This window comes from Porites lutea, chromosome 7 (genome assembly GCF_958299795.1).
Source record: "Porites lutea chromosome 7, jaPorLute2.1, whole genome shotgun sequence".
Taxonomy (NCBI): Eukaryota; Metazoa; Cnidaria; class Anthozoa; order Scleractinia; family Poritidae; genus Porites; species Porites lutea.
In genome coordinates, this window is record NC_133207.1 from 898,735 (window position 1) to 919,455 (window position 20,721).

General features: G+C 39.8%; 1 protein-coding gene across 3 annotated transcripts; it reads right to left on the reverse strand.

Moving 5' to 3' along the window:
• Positions 1–508: 508 nt before the first annotated feature.
• Positions 509–20,632, reverse strand: LOC140943702 (thyroglobulin-like). Of its 3 annotated transcripts, none has more exons than XM_073392813.1 (31): positions 20,371–20,632; positions 19,316–19,373; positions 19,112–19,130; positions 18,468–18,596; positions 17,905–18,072; positions 17,239–17,433; positions 16,338–16,538; positions 15,804–15,953; positions 15,470–15,706; positions 15,033–15,188; positions 14,037–14,261; positions 12,972–13,133; positions 12,428–12,586; positions 11,573–11,776; positions 11,223–11,258; positions 10,966–11,091; positions 9,650–9,808; positions 8,970–9,206; positions 8,627–8,770; positions 8,336–8,494; positions 7,951–8,145; positions 7,134–7,334; positions 6,247–6,435; positions 5,497–5,700; positions 5,121–5,133; positions 4,946–5,017; positions 4,176–4,239; positions 3,679–3,771; positions 2,773–2,991; positions 2,166–2,207; positions 509–896 (listed from the first exon to the last, which is right to left on the reverse strand). In XM_073392813.1, exons 2-31 carry the CDS (start codon positions 19,358–19,360, stop codon positions 837–839), a joined length of 4,263 nt encoding a protein of 1,420 aa, XP_073248914.1. In that variant the 5' UTR covers positions 19,361–19,373; positions 20,371–20,632; the 3' UTR covers positions 509–836. The 3 variants fall into 3 exon arrangements, with proteins under 3 accessions (XP_073248914.1, XP_073248915.1, XP_073248916.1); XM_073392814.1 differs by having other exon boundaries at positions 509–990; XM_073392815.1 differs by lacking the exon at positions 10,966–11,091.
• Between the last annotated feature and the right edge of the window lie 89 nt (positions 20,633–20,721).

Here is a 20,721-nt window from a genome sequence, read left to right on the forward strand (position 1 = left end):
AGTCCACCTTTAAACAGTTTTGTCCAAAATTGTAGCCGGTAGTTGCACCAAGAGATGAGTGGGAGGCCATGAGACTGACCAATGTTTGAAAATGAGGGGTTCGGCTTTTCGAAATGGCTCAAGACGACGGGTACATTGAAACCGACGACAGGCTAATCTTAAAAAACAAGCCTTAATGGTCGGCAAGTGTCGCCGAGGACAGAGCGGAACTCGAACCCGGGAGTGCCGCATTGCGAGTCCGACGCGCTGACCACTCGGCTACGCTACCTCCTAACTTGAAGAAAGTTAGCCTGCGCGCGAGCAAGCTCTCTATTTCGAGTGGCAAGCGAAGTTAGCCGCGAGAGAACGCGCGAGAGAGTGGACCTCTCGCACTGGCGTCTCCTTTCGCGTGCGGCTCTCGCGTGACTTCTCACGACTCCCCCAAAAGGAGAGCTTGCTCGCAGGCTGAAGAAAGTTGAAGCCTCTCTCTTTCTGTCCCCTCCAGAAACAATAAGTACAACAAACCACATCATAAAAATGTGAAAATATCATTATTCAAATTCACTAAAAAAATATATCGATCTGGCTAAACCAAATAATTCTCAAAATTTTATAAAATTCTCTTAAAAAGTCTCTAACATATAAACTATATTCTCATAGTTTAGTAAGCCATCCCATTATAAAGGGAGGCTGTGATCAATCCTAGTTTTGCAGCAAGTTCTTGATCTTGATAAAGAGCGGCAATCATAACCAGTCTATGAACTCCACTGCGTTGCAGTGAAAGCAGAGCGATGCAAGGTAGATCACTGAATATCAAATCATTATTACGACACATCCGGTAAGGGTGGAGTCCATTGTCAGGCTTCCGTGAGCGAGACGTTCACTTCAGCATTTCCATCTTTAAAAACAATGCCGGCCTAGAGGGAAGGATGAGTAGCGGATGATAAGGAGAAGACAGCAGCAGCAGAAGCGTGCGGCAGCAGCACCTCTGGTCTAAGACAAAAGGTACAGCTACGGGAAAAGGAGCGACAAGTTAGTCACTCAGAAAACTACACATTGTAGGATTAACTAGCTTCCTATGCAGATAGATGTTTTATCAGCCAATGGATGAAAATATCAAAACATTACCTCTTCGTTTTCCCGCCGAAGAAAACCCTAATATGGAGAAGGCATTGTTCGATTGGCCAATTGTGTTGTAGTCAAAGCAAAGTATAGGTTGATTTCTAGAAAGTTCTTGGGCATGAATTATTTTTTTACCCGAGCGTTCGCTTAACCAATCATATGCCACGCGCGTTTGTATCCGTTTGAGAAACCAATCAAATCGCCCTATTTCCGTTCGTTTGTTGTTTCTGTTTTGTTCGCACGTTTTCATTTCAAGGTGTTACGAAAATCGCTCTATTCTTTTAGCCCGGATTCTCATTTAACCATCTGGATCCCCTCGTTCAACTCAAGTACGACTCAGTTCGTCGCAAAAATTTGACTGCCAAAGGGTAACTAGCCTAAGTACAGCCGTCCCTCCCTTCAGAAAAAATCGGACAAGAGGAAGAAGAAGGGCTACTTCTCCGATCTCCACTGAGGGGTGAGGGCTGTTGTGCAAAGGATGAACAGTAACTTGTTTTTCCATTTTCTTTTTTTTTTTTCAAAGCTGTCACAGTTTTACTCTCGGTTGTCAACTTTCCTTCATACCTTTCGTTTCACATTTCGTGCGTTCTTGGCCTACGCAAAAATACGGTTTGTTTTGTAATCCGTGGACCGACTAGCTGAGAAATTTTATACCATGACGCGTCACTACCCAGATCTGGGTAGTCGATTGGTTGAACCAAGTTTCCCTCGCAGCACGACCAATCAGAAGCACTACCCAGATCTGGGTGGTGACTCATCATCAGCATGGAACTTCTGCGCTCGTTTCTCAGACGTCATTTCGCGGGGAAACAAGTGGTGGCGTCGCCAAATGTAGGCTGTTTTCTCGGGCAAGCTGTTTTGCAGTCTATCACAGAATGTGTTTCAGCGATCAAGACAATCAGCAATGATGCAGTTTTTCCGGACGCTTAGGGTGACTGCAGTCACCCAGATGGAACCATTCTATATGACAGACTGGTCACCATAATAGTATCAGCATCGTCTCGATCATCGATCATCCCAACCGTCCCAAACAACAATAACTAAAAAAGTAAATGTTTACTCACTCTCTCCCCATCACCGGAGTTCTTTCGCTTTTTCTGAATCAACTGAAAACAAAAAAAAAGGAATTAAATTGACATCTAACATGCAGGGTATAACCAGGATCCCGGAATTTGACCAAAAGACAGTGCGGGATTCGGGAAACGTTAAATGGGTACGGGTTTGACTGCCACCCGCAAAGCGGGATTCGCCGAAATTTGGGCACGGATACGGGATTTGGAAAGAAAACGATATTCAGGATAGCGATGACATAAGTTCGGGATGCGGGATTCCCGTGAAAGGAGCGGGATTGCGGGATCGCGGGATCAGGACATCCCTTTCCAGATCCTATAACATAATCACAAAAATGAAGTAGTAAGGGAGATAACAAAGATTTTATCATAGCTAGACATAGCTTGAGAAGGCATGCTCGGTTACTGGTTATTAGCTCTGGCGTCAAACCTTGCCATCGCTTTTTTCCCTTAGTCTTCCATCGTTCGACAAAGCAAATGGTGGTCTCTGACAAGAAAAATTGTTGTGATCCAGAAATTTTGCTATTTAGCCAAGACGATTTGAGACACCAAGGTTCCCACAAGGACGCCTTCACACCAAGAAATGTAAGTGTATACTCACCACATATGCTACTAATGCAACGGCTACTACAGCTAAGGTACAAACAACAGCAACGAGTGCTACACCAGTCTTTGATAATCCACTGCTGTCTGACTCATGTTGTTGTTCTTTATTAACAATCCTTAGATCTTCAAGATACATAGGTGACGCTAACATGGCCTCAGGATCAGCCACTAACGTCAAACCACTAAAGTGAATCACTAGTTGGTGGTTGCGAGCCTAACGAAATAAAATTATTAAATCCCTGGTTAAACAGCCACTTAAATCCCTCCCATTTTGAGAGTGAATGTTGAGAGACATCAGATAGTGCCATTTAAAACGCCCGGTAACCACAATATTCTTGCACAAAACATGAATAGATAAACACGTTCATTGTCAAAAACGGAAAAGAAGATAAATTATACTGCGCTTGCACAAATTCAACAAAGTCATAAAGCGAGTCGACCGGCTTCAAGACGACGTCGAGACAAACTTAAGTTTAATGAGTTTAGATTTTTTTATTGAAATGTTCAATAGGCTCTCCTTTGTATGAAAAAGCACATAGAAGACAAAACGCTCCAAACTGTACTCCAGTATGAACTAAATATTCTATTCATTGTCACAATCAATATCAAGATGGTAACTAAGAGTGCGTAAGTCCAAAAAATGAAAGTCGTTCCTTTTTGCTTGGACTTGCTTTACAGGATACAGTAAAATATCATAGCATGATGAATCAGATCAATAAAGAATTGCTCGTGCCTTCCTCTCTTAACCTCAGTAGATGCACGCAATTTCTAATGTACAACAGTTTTGCATTCTGCTTCATTTATCCTCTTTTTACACCCCCTGTGCATCTATGGCTATCGTCGCAGTTACCTGATACCACCTGTTATAAGACTAGATACTCAGTAGTTGAACAGCCCTCACCTTTGCAGTGATGTCATCTGCAAATTCGTTCAGGTCTCGTCCACCACTCGTCGGTACAACAGTGAATCCTACTAAAATGCTGCCTTCTTGCACCTGACAGACAAAGATTCTTAGTGTTAGGGTAAAACTAGACTGCGAGCAGTCTCTCTTTTTCTTCAGTTTTAGTGAGGGGAGCTAAGCCATTGGTACTAAGGTTTCTCCCGTCTCCCGCCCACCTACGGTCACGCGAGTGGTCATTTTCGTTTCTCGCGCGTTCGTTCGAAGGACTAAGAAAAAAGAGAGACTGTTCATAGAGTAAGGTAAAACCCGAAAATAACAGCCCATACACAAGAAGTAAAACTGCTTATACATCCCTTGACAGCAACTTTTTAGAAGTTTAAAACGTGTCGTTAAGTCTTGCTGTCCAGCTAATCCTAAGAGATTAGCTCTCAGGTAACAAAATTCGATTGATTGATTGATTGATTGATTGATTGATTGATTGATTGAAAATGACACACCTCAGGTCCCTGAAACTGATTATCCTTCAATTTAAACATGGTAATCAATTGCTTCTTCAAAGATCTGTGGAAGGAACATAACATATTTCTGAGTGATCGAATACTACACTGGGAGGTAGTGTACAAGTAGCAGTGGGAGAAATTGATTTGGTGTTTGCTATAACACAGCTGTGCATGATTTCTGAAGTACGCTGTGAATGCGCATATCATGACACAGTGTATTTCTGCAAGCACTTAGTATACATGTTTTTGAGCGGGGAGGAATGTGTATTGTTGGTATTAATTTAGTATGCCATTATTCAATAAATCAGCTCTCAGTCTTTAAACTTCTTGGCGACCTATTTTGAGGCTTGATAAACACACCCAGGTTTCTCAGGTTTTTTCTTTTCTTGTTTTTTGGGAAAGGTGTTTTCCTTTTTTCAATTGAACACTATTGCATATTAAGACTCCTACCACATAGTTAACCTTGCGAAAACGCTCTTTGGCCTGTATTATTTCTCTTTTATTGCAAAGGAAGCCTTTTATTCAAAGCGGAAAATAGACTGCTTGCAGTCCGCCTACGTCTAGTTCTTATCTCATCCAGCGCGTTTGCAAACCACGACGTTACTATTACGCCCTCGTTTCTCGCGGAAAGCGGCTTCGCCGCTCGCGTGCTTAGGTTTTGCGTGTAGTAACTTTGCCAAGAAAAATTATAAGAGACTGCCCGCAGTCTAAGCGGACAATCATTTAGAGATTTTCTATATTTGCACAGAGTAGGTAAATACACTCACTCTTCAAATGCCTGTGAGACATTCCTGACTAAGTCAAAACTGTAGTTGAATGTGAGTCCTGCGTGGATGCTCCTAAAGGAAGCAACAGATCTCAGATGAGCTTCAGAGAACGAAAACCTTACACTGAGTGGCAATTTCACATTAAGTTGCCACAAAATTATGAAACTCTACTTACAATAGCTCTGGACCTGCAAAACAGAGAAGAAAAAACATCATGTTAGAAAATTCCTTGCCTGTTCCAGGGTTTTGGTTAAACACAACGAGAGAAAAATTTTAAGCCCAGAAAAAAAGAGAAAGCGCTCACAATTACTTTTCCCATCTCTTTTTGTCTTTATATGAAATAGATAACTAATGGGTCGAATTTTATGTCAGGTTCAATTTTTTTAAACCTCAGTTTCCTTTGTCTTCTAGCCTCGCTAGGGGGGGGGGGGGAGGGTGGCGGAGGGACTATTATGGGCCCGCAGTAATTGGCACCATGCACTGTGGTGGTGGTGACCCTGCCAAGATTCGGTGAACCTAAGTATAAAAAATAAATAATTAATAACATGTACCATCATTGACATCACATTTGGGTTGTCCTCTAATTCTAGTTCCAGGCCACTCTGTCCCATCCTCTGACGCACACCAACAATATCCAGTGGATCTCCAGCACTGCACTCGTGCATAAGTTCCATCCTCATTACACTTGGGAATGAACGCACCAATGAGCCTCTTCCGTGTAGCTTCATATGCCTTCTGCTGGCATTCTGTCATACCTGTGAGGAAAAAACTGCCATTTCTTACTCAAACTTTAACTACCTCTATACAAGTTTGTTATCTAACTATCATTGCATGAGACGTGCCAAAGAAAAGAAATTTAACTGCATTTTTTTGTTAGGCAGGGACCTTGTATAAGGCACCATCAAAAAGCAAGTGTATGTGGCTCAGAAAAAAGAATTACATGCAAGATCAGTAAAACACTTTCAAGGTAATAATGATGGCACGGAGGACCTCAGCTGCTCCCTAATGATAACACCATGGCAAAGCCTAGGATTCACTCCAGTCAAACATCCCACAATAGTGCTGTTAGAGCAGTGATTTTGTTACCTCTGCGTCCTGCATCCCTGATGCATAAAAAACATCAAAGACGCAAAATAATTCATGAAATGCACCCTGTAGGACACAAAGAACGATCGATCGATTTGAAGATTTTTTGGTAGAATATCCGGTTCACGCGGTTTCTGTGGCTGGTTGTTTAAAGATGCATATCTATTTCACGAAAATTCATCACTATAAAGTGCAAAACAAAGCTTCATACTCACATTGCACCTGCTTTCCCAAGCTGTCATAGAATTTAGGTTGACATGCATCTGTTCCACAGCCTCCCATGGGTGACACACACTTAGCATCAGGGTTTTTAGTGCAGGTAGCCTTCTTACAAACATCTTTGCATAACTGCCACTTCTTACCATTGTCACAGGTGGATTCAATACTAAAGGCGCTGACTACAGCTTAAAAGACAGAGTATAATTAAAAAAATAATAATAAAAAATGACAAAAGAATTAATTTCCTACAGTTTGCTTTCTAACGAGGAGCTTGGCCAAGTGACAAAAGGGTCATCATTTACTATTTCAGGCCACATTTAAGACTGCTGCTCTTAAACTACTTGTAAGATTTGCTACATGATAATCCTGGTAAGCAATGATGCAGCCAACTTGTTCGCATTTTATTGCACTTCTCCCCAGTATCTTCAGTAACAACTGGCGTGTTCCACACTCAGATGTATTTCTGGCCATAGCTTCTCTTGGTGGGAGAGAATTAACAAAAAATGGAAACAGAAGTGTCAAAGCAGACTTCTAGTAAGGGCGGCACGTCACAGTAAGGGTACATGGCAAACTTCTTCAAGCATATACTTAACATCCTGTGCATTTTCATGTTCCCTGTATAAGGTCATATTAGGAAAAGTAACATTCGTGACAGATATCTGGAATTGTAACTCTTATGCTGATTTCATGTACATACAATTGTAATTTCAAAATTGTGGCTAAGAAGAGGTGGTTGTAGCTGTGCGGAGAAGGCAAAGAAATGTGAAAAAATTGTATATAACGTGCTTGAGAAGAGTTTTTGTTTGGCTCAACAAACCAACGACTTTTTTCAAAGTCTCCCTCTCATGGTCAGTGCTCATAGTTTTACGCTCCTACAACACACCTTCATTGGTGTCGCATTTGGGTTGTCCTCTTACTCTAGTCCCAGGTACTTCAGTTCCATCTGCTGTCACACACCAGCACTGTCCTGTGGAACCCCAGCACTGCATACGTTTATAACTACCATCATCATTACACTGAGGAACGTAAGCTCCAATGCGACGGGGGTGGGTTGCTTCATAGGCCTGTTGTTTGCATCTTGAACCTTTAAATTAAGAAGAAATATAATGCAAATGTAACCCAATATATTTTTATACCAACTATGCTCTTTCTATATTTCAAAAGATACAGATTTTTTTCATGGGATCTGGAGGACAGAAATTGATTAACTAGAGAATGTTCTCCATGTGAAAATTCATCTCTTTAATTTGTAGTAATTTATATAAACCCGTAACATCTCGAAAGGAAATTCAATAACTTTCAGAAACTACGCCTTTCAAGTAAGACTTCCTGATCTTGAAATACTGTATTTACTCAAATAAGTGCTACCCCTGATTAAGCACTGCATGTGGGAGAAAATAGTTAATAAGCACTGCCTCCCTGATATAAGCAAAGTCAAAAGACATTAATTCCGTTAGTTTAATATGGAAAGAAATACCATTGGTAGTTAATACAATTCTTTGTCACGTTCAACTTTCAAATAAACACCACCATCAAATAAGTGGTACCCTAGCTTGAGTAAGCACCACATTTGAGGCATGAAAAATTTGATATGAGCCATGGCAATTATTTGGGTAAATACGGTAATTCTTTTTTCACTGTCTTTGACAACTCATACAGCACCCCATTACCCAAGATAAAGGTTTGCAGCTCAAACTTACAGTTGGGCTGGACCCTGCTTTCAGTTTTTGGAATTTTCTTGCCATCTGTGGTTGAGCACCAACAGAAGCCAGTGGAGGCATGGCACTGCAAAGGAGAGTAGGAACCATCTCGATGACAGTGGGGGATAAACTGACCAACCATTCCGGGGGGACCACCTGTTGCTTCCAAATATTCCTTCTGACATGGGGTAACACCTGTGAAAATTTGTTAATGACTCACATTTTAGAAGCAGTAGTACTAGTAATAGGCAAAGGTTATGGAGAGCAGGTGACCATGAACAAAAAGCCAAATGCTATAGTTGCCATAACCAAAACGATTAAAAGGATCGCAGCTCTGGGAACAAGAATGACCAATGGATAATCTCCCTCTTGTATTAAAACTTACTTGCAGAACAATTGACAAGGTTGTTGTTGTCATCAAAGAACTGAGCTGAACATTGGCCACAATAGTTTGGACGGCATCTGGCTTTAGGGTTGGCAGGGCAGCTGGCTCTTTCACAAGGATCAATCAGACACATCATCAAAGGTGCACCACGTGGACAGGCTTACAAATCAAAGACACAGAAGTGTAAGTTGGACAGCAGACATGACATGTTCAAGAGCTTTAATTTTTCTGATTGAAGAAATAAAAAAACAGTGAAATATTCATTATTATTTTTTTGTTAGATGGGTTTACCTTGCTGAGCAGGTGTACTACAGACACGACTGCAGCCATTTCTACAACACTTCTGATCTCCTCTGCAATCACGATCCGAACTGCACTCACTTTTGCAGATACCAACATGATGGGTTTCAACTGCTGGGCAATAACCTGGCTTGGCTGAAAAATGAAAAATTATAATATTTTACTGATTTTGATAAGACTAAAAAAGGTGGCATCTGTTTACTTTCAAGAAGTACGATCATAATCACTACAAACTACGTAAACTAGGAAATTGTCCCTGCGATTTTTTTTCATTAAAGCACCTCTTTTTTCTACTTCACAACTTTACTAAATAGATGAGATTAGAAGTAGGTACCTTTGTATTCTGGGGCAGTGCAGACATGACCACACCCATTAGAGCAACATTTCTTGTTTCCATGGCAATCATTGTCATTGCTGCATTCCTCGACGCAAGTTCCAAGCTGCCCTGATTCCACAGCTGGACAGAAACCAGGTTTGGTTGGAGCATCAGCACACTTGCAGATGTCGCAGCCATCGGGACCTTTAGCCCAACCATATTCACAATACATTCTGCACATAACAGGGTGGCATGCTGATGGAGTTAAAACACAAATTTTAATGCTCTATCCTGTTCTCTGAATAGCATAATCATTGAAAACCCTTTAAATCTCAAGATTCTTAATCTTGTTAAATCACCAATAAAGCTGATGTAATGGCTTTGCATATAAGGTGATTATTTCAACATTGTCACTTAGTATTTATAGCCATTTATATATTCTGACTTTGCTCTCCAGTGTATTTTTTGCTTTTTAGATGTTTTTTATTTACGGATGCTTTAAAGATTCCATTATCTCATTTACATTTTGCTGTTGATTTTTGCAACAGTTTTGTTGCAAATAATAATTTGACCTTCATCTGTAAAATACACTGTATATCTGCTGTAACTTCTAACATATCCATTCAGTGCTGTGTCGCCATAATCACCCAAAATGAATATATACATGCACATAAAATTTAACAAAACTTATTCAGTACTTTTCTTGCAGCTTGGCATTCCTCTGATCTTTGTTCCTTCAATCTCCCAGCCTTCAGTATCAACACACCAACAATATCCTGTGGAGGGATGACACTGCACTTCCTCAAATCTTCCATCATCCTTGCACTGTGGAATATACTGACCAGGCATTGGTGTACCTGAAATATGAGTTAAAAAATTTCAAGACCTGACAAAAGTAAACACAAGACTTGCAAATGAGTAAAAGCACCAAAGAAGACTGATCAGTACTCAAAGTGTAATGATCATGCATTTTACTACACTGTGCTTGAATTGAACCTAGCTGCTGTGAAGTTTCCCCACCCCCGATCTTCCTTCCTTTGTTCCTTCTTGCAGCTCAACCTACACCTTATGCACAATTTCTTTAAGTAATCACTTATCAATCACAAGGCATAAGGTTAAGAACAGTCAGCTCTGTTTAAGACAGACAGAAACTAATTGGGACCTAACTTCAACTGTCTGCCTTACAGCAGGGGCGGATCCAGGATTTTTTTTAGAAGGGGGTGCACTCGTCTCTTGCTCTACTTCAACACCAATAAACCACATAGTTTTTTTTTTTTGGTAGAATACCAGTTGTATTAGAAAACCGCAGGTCATCTCAGGGGGGGGGGGGGGTGCGCACCACCTGCACCCTCCCCCTAGATCCGCCCCTGTACAGGGGGGTTCATCTTATAGGGAGTTAAGTTACATTTAAACAACTGAAAAAACAGCAGAGAAAGGGACCAACACCAGGTGTACAGCCTAAAGAGGTGTCCCGGAGCAAACAACAGACTGGTCGTGAACTGGTGGCTTTTATGGGTATTTTTAAGATGGAATCCATCAGGAAACTGAGTAATTTCAATTTTCATTGGACAAAAACCTTGTACCAGAATAATTTAACAATATTGCAACATTTTTTACATTTTTCAAGGGCTATAGATATAATTAGTTATCTGTAATAACATCAAAGACTATTTCTCATGGGAGCCGAGAAAATAAAGTTTCATTTTGTGAAATTTGACATTTATTTTCTTGAGCTCTTAGAAGAATTTTTCTTCGGTGCTATTACAGACATCTAATTACATCTATAGCCCTTGAAAAAAATGTAAAAAAGAATGCGATATTGTTAAAATTATTCTGGTGCATGGTTTTTGTCCACTGAAATTATAGTTACTCAATTTGCTGATGGATTCTGTTTTAATAACGTTTCAAAAGCCAGGCAAGCCATTAACTGGTACTAATACAAGTACATGTGCTTTAAATTTTTATCAACAATTTTCACATATGATTGAGCAAAATGGTGGATATCAAGGCTTACTTGGCTCCACACACCAAGCACCACAACCGTTACTGCAGCATTTTTTGGAGCCTTCACAGTCTTCATCAGTTTTGCATGTTATAACACAAGCTGGAGGCTGGTGCTTTGGGCAAGAGCCAGATTTAACTGCAGATTATGAAAGAAAACATCATAGAAACAGAGGCTTTCTGGAAGTAGTGAGATGCCTAAAATAATATTTTATTATTATGAATCTGTACAGTTAATTAACAAAAAAACCTTATAATTATTTCATTTACCACTTTGGAGTCTCTGTAGCTGACACAATGTTAGATCTGAAAGTGGACAAAAAAACAGTTAATAGCAGAGTTATACACCTTGCATGTTGAAAGAAAAAACAGACAAGCCAATCTCTGTTAGCCCTGTCCTTAAATATAAATTTAAGCCATTTAATACGGGCTAGTATTCATGGTGGAAGGATTGAAGCACGCCGATATGGTGTACTTGAAAATATGATTTTTCTCTCTGCAGGCTACATAAAAAAATAAAATTTTCTGCCCTCACACAAGAAACTTTGGTTGAATGGATTTTGCCCACAGTCTTCAACTATAAATCCATAAAATTCTAAAGGTCATCAAAACAAGCTTACCACTCTTCAAAGCTTGCAGTTGACAAGTTGGTTGCTTGAAACGCATCCTTGTTCCATTAATTTCCTTTCCATCTTCATCAACGCACCAGGAATATCCCTCATGTGATTGTAAAGGTTCATAACTGCCATCATCCTTGCACTTTGGAACAAACTCACCAAGGAGGCCTTTTGATAACTTCTGACGAGCTTGGCATGGGGTCAGACCTTTTGATGGGAGTACAAAGAGGGAAATTTAAAAAATAATCATGACAAATAAGAATCCCAACTCACAGACAGCAAACCAATTGGCTTTTCACAGGTATGTCTAAGGAGTTGAACTCAGGATTTACTGGGGAAAAAATGCCTGCAGCTAGCAGTTAGAGCAGCGCTGAAACTTGGGGCCACCCTCTAACTGCTTAGCCACGCCGCATCCACAAAATAACCCTTAAAGGCCAAAGAGTGACCAACATGAACTTTCTCCTGACAACATCAATTAACAATGAATAAGCAAAATAAGCATTTTAATTTTTCAAGGAAATGTATAGAGATCAGTCTTGAGAATTTGGATGCAGATACTTGGGCTTAAAGAGACAAGGTTGGGAGGCATAATACAATGAATACTACTGCCATTCAATAAAATGGAGGTGTTGATCCAGCACAGTACATAAATGTATACCCACAATGGTGCACACTAAAATCCCATTCTGTGCTCTAACAAATTATTATTAACCTACCAAATGGTTCGTTTTTTAGAAATAACCATGCATTAAATGCAATGCTTTCAACAAAAAGATAAATCAACTTAAGTTCCACAACTAACAGCACTCAAACATTTTAAGAATTTGCAGCTTCTGATGCAGAGTTTAAATAGCAAACCTTTGGTGCAGTTGACTACATTTCCTTGCTCATCACGGAACTCCACTTTGCACATTCTGCATGGATCTGAGAAGCAGGTGGCTTGTGGGTAAGCTGGACAACGAGCAAACTGACACATGTGCAGACACAACAAGAATGGTTTTGTTCCATTGATACAGGCTGAAAACATTCATACAATTAATATGTTCATCAGCTTCAAACAAGTAAAGGTCCAGTCACTTTGTTAGTACATGTAGGGCACAAAAACTGATCTTCACTGGCAAATAAATAATTAAGTCAAATCCAGTTAAAGTAATTACCACTAGAGAAGGTTAGAGGAGGGTGCCTTAAAGGTGGCTATTGAGTCCTGTTAGATCAAGTTAAGCACTACATGTAGGTATCCATGGCAACCCTGTGAGTGACAACCACACTTCACACTGAGTGATGGAAATTTAGTAGAGCAACTAACATAGTAATTTAACTGCAAAGGGAGGAAATCTGTTGTCACAGGCTAAACTAGAAGGTGCACAATAATGTCAGTCAGAAATCTAAGATATAAACCTACTTGAAAAAGAAGGTTCCTGGCAGGTTTTACCACATCCTGGAACATCACAACATTTCAGCATGCCAGAACAATCATCGTCAGCATTACATTTTGAGCTTGGACAGGATGTCCTAGGTTCCTTGATGATTGGACAGAAGCCATCCTTGATGGGAACTGATCGAGCTGTAGAAAGTTAGTAAAATGATTAACATTATTCAAAGTAAATAACAAACAAATTATAGAAGTAGTGATTTAAGCCTAAAACAGGAAAGGAACAATATTGATTGGAGCACAAAAGCTCCAAAATCTCACATACATTAACCATGGGATAGAAAAGTGGTTTCACAAAAATCAAGCCATTAATTTATACATAAACATAAATATTTTATTGGCTCATCCCCACAGGTCTTTTCAGAGTCAATGCTACAAAAATAATTTAAAAAACACACACACAGAAGGCTAAAAACACCAAAAATAATTTAATAAGTCATAAAGGGGATGTCCAGAAGTAGTTGCCTAAGTTGACGCTTAAAACTAGTCACTGATTCACTTGGCTTGAGTGCTGGCTGGAACCAGCGTGCAAAGAAAGTAGTGTCCGATAGCCTGAGGCTAGTGGATTTTGCTATCGGGCTTTAACTTTAACAGAAGAACTGTGAAATCAATTCTGCTAGTCAAAAATTTTTTGGGGCTGGTTGAAATGACGTCTGGGCTAGTAAATGCTAGCTTCAGCTTGCCCGAATGGCAAGCTGTAAAAATGATTTTGTTTGCACCGTGTGGAACCCATTATTTATCTAGAACAGTGGCTAAAGAGAGTGGGACTCACCGAGAGTCAAAGATGGAAATTTTTTTCTCCTGAAATGCAAGCTATCTTTTAACAAATAATGGTACAATCTGTGAAGTATATATTGATAAATCTTCGTAGCTGTGGTCATTTTGGATATTTTAAGGGGGTTGGGAGTGGAGGAGACGTTCAGGGGGTGGTGGGAGGGGTGGCCCTTTGTACAAAGCTTGAAGCTTCTTGGAGATCAGAGAAGGGCACTAAATAGAGAATCTATAAAATAAAATAACTCAGCTTGCAATACATACTTGACCTTCCAGAACGACAGGTTGGCCTTCCTCGCACCCTTGTTCCTACTATCTCATCTCCACTCTTATTAACACACCAACAGTATCCTGTCGAAGACCAGCACTGAATCTGTGAATAGCTACCATCAGCCTCACACTTGGGCACAAACCTGCCGATGGGTTGAAGTTGAGGGCTTCTGCTCAATGTTGAAGCTTTGGCATTCTCCACCTGACACTTTGTCAGATCTTCAACAATATAACATAACATTAACGTAGAATACATGCATTAATAGCAGTCCATTAGATATTTTATTTGGGGGTTATTCCTGACACAACCCTTCAACTGCGACAATTAAAACTGGAGGCTGCTGGTAAGCTTAATTTTACTTACTAACACTGTGTTACCATGAACAAGATAATTATATTTTACAACATTTAAGTTTTTAACATGCAAGTATCTCTGAGTCAAACAAGGTTGAAAGCTGGTTTAACATGAGAACAGATTTTTACCTGCCAAAAAAAATATAATAGCGGAACTCACTCATGAGCAGCAGAGCACCATGGGTAAAAAAATTTGGTTCTCGATACATCCAAGAAATTTTGGTTCTGACAAAATCATCCATCTATATGAGCGCCCCTTCTGGTTAGCGGATGTGAAATGTCTTACTTAATAGTTTTAAGTCCAAGGTATAAACAAATAATAAAAATCAATGTTATGATCAATTGACAGTTGTCAATAGAGCATCTGCTGACCAGTGTCACATGACTGTACCACAGGCTCAGGTGTACAACTCATTGAGGTGAAGTTTTTTTTAAAGTTCACTGCTGACCAGTCATGGTATTCAAGTGATTGCAGGCTCAGAAAATTTTGCATCAGAAAGTAAGTTACCATGAGAGCCTTGCTTTTTTCCTTGGCTAAATCTATATATTACACTAGCCTGTTGGTTAATTCCACCAGTCCCAGGAAATAAGACAGCAATTTTGTCATAACATAATCTTCATATAAATCAATATTACCTTTTTCACAGTTAACCACCTTGCCATCCTTATCGACAAACTCTACTTTGCATCCCCCACATGGGTTAACTCTGCATTTTGCATCAGGATGGGCAGGGCAGCTGGACCATTCACAGAAATTGCGCAGACAGGTGAACATAGGCTTACCTCCACAGACTTTCAAAAAAAGAGAGGAGTAACAAGACTTGTCATTAGAATTTTTAAAGCTTATAGACCTTTCCCGCATTCCGCTCCAGTAAGCAAACATAAAAATCTGGGGTCGAGGCTCGGGTGGACAATTTCATTTGTCTTTTGAATTGCTGCCTTTGTTTGTAGGAATGCGGGAAAGGTCTGTTCAACCTTGTTAAAATATTTCAGCATTTTACAAAATTATAACTTTGAAATTATCTTTTGAATAATATTTTTCACCACTCTTGGGAAAGGTCACAATAGAATACCTCCACGTGCTGAATTGTTACAATGCGGCAACCCACGAACCATGGTTCCAAGAACAGGGCTACCCTGGGAATCCACACACCAGCAATATCCTGTAGAACCATAACACTGTACTTCCTCATAACTGCCATCAGCAGCACACTGTGGAACAAAGCGTCCAACGACAGGGTGCGCAGGTTTCTCATCCAGCGAATGGGTACCAAGTGCTTCAAGATGCTGTTGTTGACATTTAGAATAGCCTGGTATTGGAAACAACATGCAGATTTGATTATTGATAGTTATTTGAGTCAGTCAAGGTGTTAAGCGACAGAAGACTTGTTTCTAAGGGCTACTTACAGTTAACCTTCTGGCCGTATTGATTGACAAACTCTGCCTCACATTTGCCGCATGGATTCACTCTACACTTCGCATCTTTTTGGCCAGGGCAAGAAGCAGTACTGCACAATGATGGATCACATTGGAGCTGTTTTGAGCTGGCTGGGCAAACTGACAAGACAGGACAAGACAAAAACTTTACTTTTACATCACACATACGGAGAAAAAGAGAGGAAAAAAGACAATGGTGGAGAAAATATTGGGAAAGAAAGAAATTAACATGAACTGAAAATAGCTTTTTCCAAGGACTGTTTAAGTGAGAAATGTGATGCAAAATAAACCTTAAAATTCTCCATAAAACGTTTTTTAGTACAGCTCAGTATCACTAAAAAGACAGACACGCCTGCAGAAGGTTTACAGGTGTAGAAGTAAATTCAAAGACTGGGTGCCTTGTTTGCAAATCCCAGGAAAATTGTTTGAGCTAAATTCCTGCATGGAAAGAGACAAACAAAACCAAGATATCAAGATTGGATCAGACATCTTCACTCTTCCTACCAGTAGCGGTGCAGTCAAGCTCTCCTCTTGTTCGAGTTCCCTCAAACTCATGTCCATTTTTATCCACACACCAGCACTGTCCAGTTGAAGCATGGCATTGTTTCTCCTTAAAAGAGCCATCATCTTTACACTCGGGTACAAAGCGGCCAATGGCTGGAAGCTTCAGGGCTTCTTGCCTCTTTTTCCGGCAGGGTGTTAACTCTGATGATTGATCCAAAATCCCATTAGTATAACAGCATTTTATTTACAATACTAATCTACACTTGTAAAATGAAAAGATCAAAACAAGTTACTGCTATCACAACGCTTGCCAAAAAGGTTTTTATATTACAATAGAGGTTGCTAATTTACCATATATAATTCCAGAATTCTGAAACAAGTGAAAGTGACCCCTCTAAATAAGGGGTGGTGGAAGTGGGACAGACACTTTACAACAGTGTTTTATTAAAGGGCTTGTGCTACCTGAGGGCAACTCACAGTCTGCTTAGATACCCGTGCTGGCAGAATGGGTCTGTTTTCCTGGGGTCAACTTAATAAAACTGTTACAAGTGTAATTTACAAGTGTAGCGATCTTTCAAGACTCTAAAACAACAGTAAGAGTTGTAACTTACACTTGTAGAAGTTTTATTACATCAAGCCCCCCCACTCTATTTTCTTTTCACTTTGTACTGTATGTACATGTACTTAATGCAGTTCAGAGGTACCTTCTTCAATTTTGATATTGCCCGGTTTAATGCGGTACATGATGTGTCAGAACAGTACAGAAACCTGTGTTCCAACTTTGTGTTCCTTCCTCCAGCCGATTGCCACATCTTAATTTTGTGGACCATCCCTTTCAAAACTTTGGAATGTACTCAGAGTACAAGAACATAATTGTGGAGAAAGTTCATCAGAAAATTACCTGAACATTTTATGTTGTTATTTCGGGACTTTGTTGAAAAATCAGGAATTCCTCTTTCATCCACACAGAAGTAATATCCTTCATGATTTTGAATGCTGTTGAAACGACCATTTGCATCGCAAGACGGCTTGTACTGACCAAGGAGAAGAGGTCTTTTCTGAGTAGCAGCAAGCATCCGTTTACATAATGATTCCACTACAAAGGATCGAGATATAAAATAATAACACAGTCAGACCTTCATGATACTAATAGGAAAACGTCTCTCTAAAAACTCTTGTTGAACTTCTTATGCAGTAATTAACCTTGATCCTCTACTTTGAAACCTCTCTGGTCTATAATTCATTAAGAAATCACCATGTGATGCATGGCCGGCGGCAATTTTTCCTGATATCAAAACTTAACAAACAGTTTGACTGCTTTAATCATGGTGAAGATTTAATTGAGGAATGGAGGTAAAGGGTTTAATAAGTTTTCCCCTCTTAGAAGGTGGGACGAGGGGGGTGAGGGAGAATTGATAGTTGATTTACAGAAACCAGGTTTAAGTTTCGAAGGAGCATTACAAAGGGAAAATTAAAAGCCATGATCATTCTTCAACATAGAAAACTTTCTGGACATTTTTCGCCTCTTACACAGCCTGGACTTGGACAAACTTTCAAACACATTTACCTGGGCCACAATCAACTGTTTCTCCAGATGTTTTGTTGACAAACTTTACACTACACTTCCCACAGGATTCCACTACACATCTTAAACTCTCTTGAGGCTGATCAGGGCACCCAACATAGTTACAGAGCTGGGCGGGGCAGTTCACATGCTCCTGTCCTGGTGGGCACACTGAAGAAACAAGAGAAAACAAAGATGTTTTCCTCGTCCAAACATAAGACCTCCAAAAAAGGACACAACCCTTAAACTTGTTGAGTCTATCTCTACTATTTCTTGGTCATTTTCTATCTTTAATGAAGACACCATTCAATGACGGACAACTAGAATAACACTGGTTTTTAAACTTTAGTTACATTTAAGATGTCTGATGCGGAGGACAGGCTGTCAACAGCATTCTAAAGAGCAGTATAATAATGTAATCCCTCACAAAACAAACGGAACAATTTTAATGGCCTACAAAAACTAGTAAACAAGGCTGCTGCATTGTCCCATGTAATATGTGAATAAGTTAGTGACAAATTATAATCAGCAGAATGTTGCAAAAAAGGCAGGTTTATGATACTTACTTGGCTCCACACACCAAGCACCGCAGCCGTTGCTGCAGCACTTTTTAGATCCATCACAATTTTCATCAGCTCCGCAGGTCACCACACAGGCACCAAATGGTCCCGCCTTTGGACACACTCCATCTTTTACTAGAAAATATTAGAATACAGTCATAAGGTAAATACTACTCAGAGCAGGAATTTGTTACACAGAAAAGAGAAATGTGACTGAGGTATTATGACCATGTGCAGAATGTGTAGTTCCAGAAAATATTCATACCCCCACCCCTCCCCCCCACTTTTGCTTTAGATCCCCACCCCACTGGAATTTCCATTCCAGAGGGTGCTCATCATACTCCCCCCCCCCCCCCACTCGCCCACTGGAATTAAAATATATCAGAGCTTGCTCAACAAAGAAGCTGTTATTTACTAAAAACTCACCAATCTTACCAATCTGTTTTTGTTCCGGTGTTTCTCTATGCTGTTACTATGCTCATTTTTCATATTAAAAGAATTATTTCATGTGAAAAATGGTTTAACTACGTCGTTGCTTTTTTTTTTGAAAATGCCAAAAATTTCAGTCAGTCGGATGATGCTTAACAGACAAAAAAAAAAGAGGATGGCCTAAACTAAACAACCAACATGGACAATGGTAAAATACTTACCAGCACTCAAGAGAGTAGCCTGAGGAAAAAAAAAAATTAAATGAGAAAAGTTACCCATGCACAGTTCAAAAGGCTCTTCCAAGGATAGTGAGTATTATCAACTATAAATAAATCTTCTGCCAAACTATTCAAACGTGAAACTGTTAGATAAAATATAGGTTTTAAAAATTTAATGTTACCATGTTCAAAATTTAAATCACTCACCTGAGTTAGGACTAGAAGGACAAATCCGGGTTTAAAACTAGACATGACTTTAAAAAGCCTTAAATGAAAAAAAACAAAGAAGACTGAATCAAAAGAGGGTGTTGCATCCACTATCTAGACATTATTGACAGACGTTGTCCAATATCTGAACGAGAGCTCCAACTATATTTATAGCTTCTTACTGCATACAATACCAATACATTTGTAAATATATCTTTAACATTTCCGCTTTCTTATTGCGCTTTCTAGAAGTTTTGATCACATCTGATCAGTGTCAAGGTCGTAATAGTCCAATATTAAAAGTCTGCTAAATGCACCACAATTTTCGAGTTCTGACGATGACATAACATATTTTATATAGGTCACACCCACCAAATGAAATGGAGTAATCTACAAAGTTAATCCGAGAGGGTCACAAACAAAAAATATACTGTATTTCAACACGTTCAACAGCATGCAAATAGGCATATTTCTGCTCAGACAGGACAACTGAAATTTTAAAAACAACAAAAGGTCATTTGGAAGTGTTTCCCCTCCGTGACCTTTGAATTGTTAAACAGAAGCTTAACTAAGTTGGTTTTGCACCTTGTCCACGTACCTAGCCTTGTGGAAAACATGATCAAGTGCAAATAATTTGCAGCTAAGCTTGACAACTTAAAACCGAAAACAACCAAGCGAAACTTCCCTTTCCTTTCTCTTCTCTTGGTGAGTTTACGATTAATCAATCTTGCTTGCCTCGGAATGGCTTACGACCTTGCAAAATGCTTGCGTTGCACAACGTTGGATCAGTGAAATAAATAGCAAAATATATTTAAAAAATCTACTTGACGCGCAGATTTTCGAGTACACGCTCAAAAATAGAAAGCATAAAAGCTCACAACAGCGAGATCCCGCAGCGAACGTGGTAAGTGATTTTGTGGTGCGTTAATATTGTGCCTTCAAAACATAAACTTTACATATTACTGAGTAAGTCTAACAGGGATAGATTTGCTGCACATTGCGATCAAACGGTCCTTCTACAGTAATTTGCAAAAGCAAAAGAAATATTCACCTACCAGTCGTCAACTGCAGGTCAAGTCCTGTGAAATATCTCCGTCGAATGAGGCAGAACGAAACTCCCCAAGGATTCTTATTTTGCCTTGCGCCTGTCACAACGAGGAACTGAGTATGCAGTAACGATGATCAGCGGATCAGAAACGCTGCAAAGACAACGATTTTCACAAGATTTTGGACGAATCTAGCTAATTTTACAACCATGCACTACGAAAAACGCTTGTTATGCGAGTTCAAATTAAGACGTGACCGTCCTCTACCTGGGAAAGTAAAAATACCACAATTTCAACCACAATACGTATCGCAGGGGCACGTACTTTGTCAATCAAGATGGAGGGCGGGAGTGGGGGCGG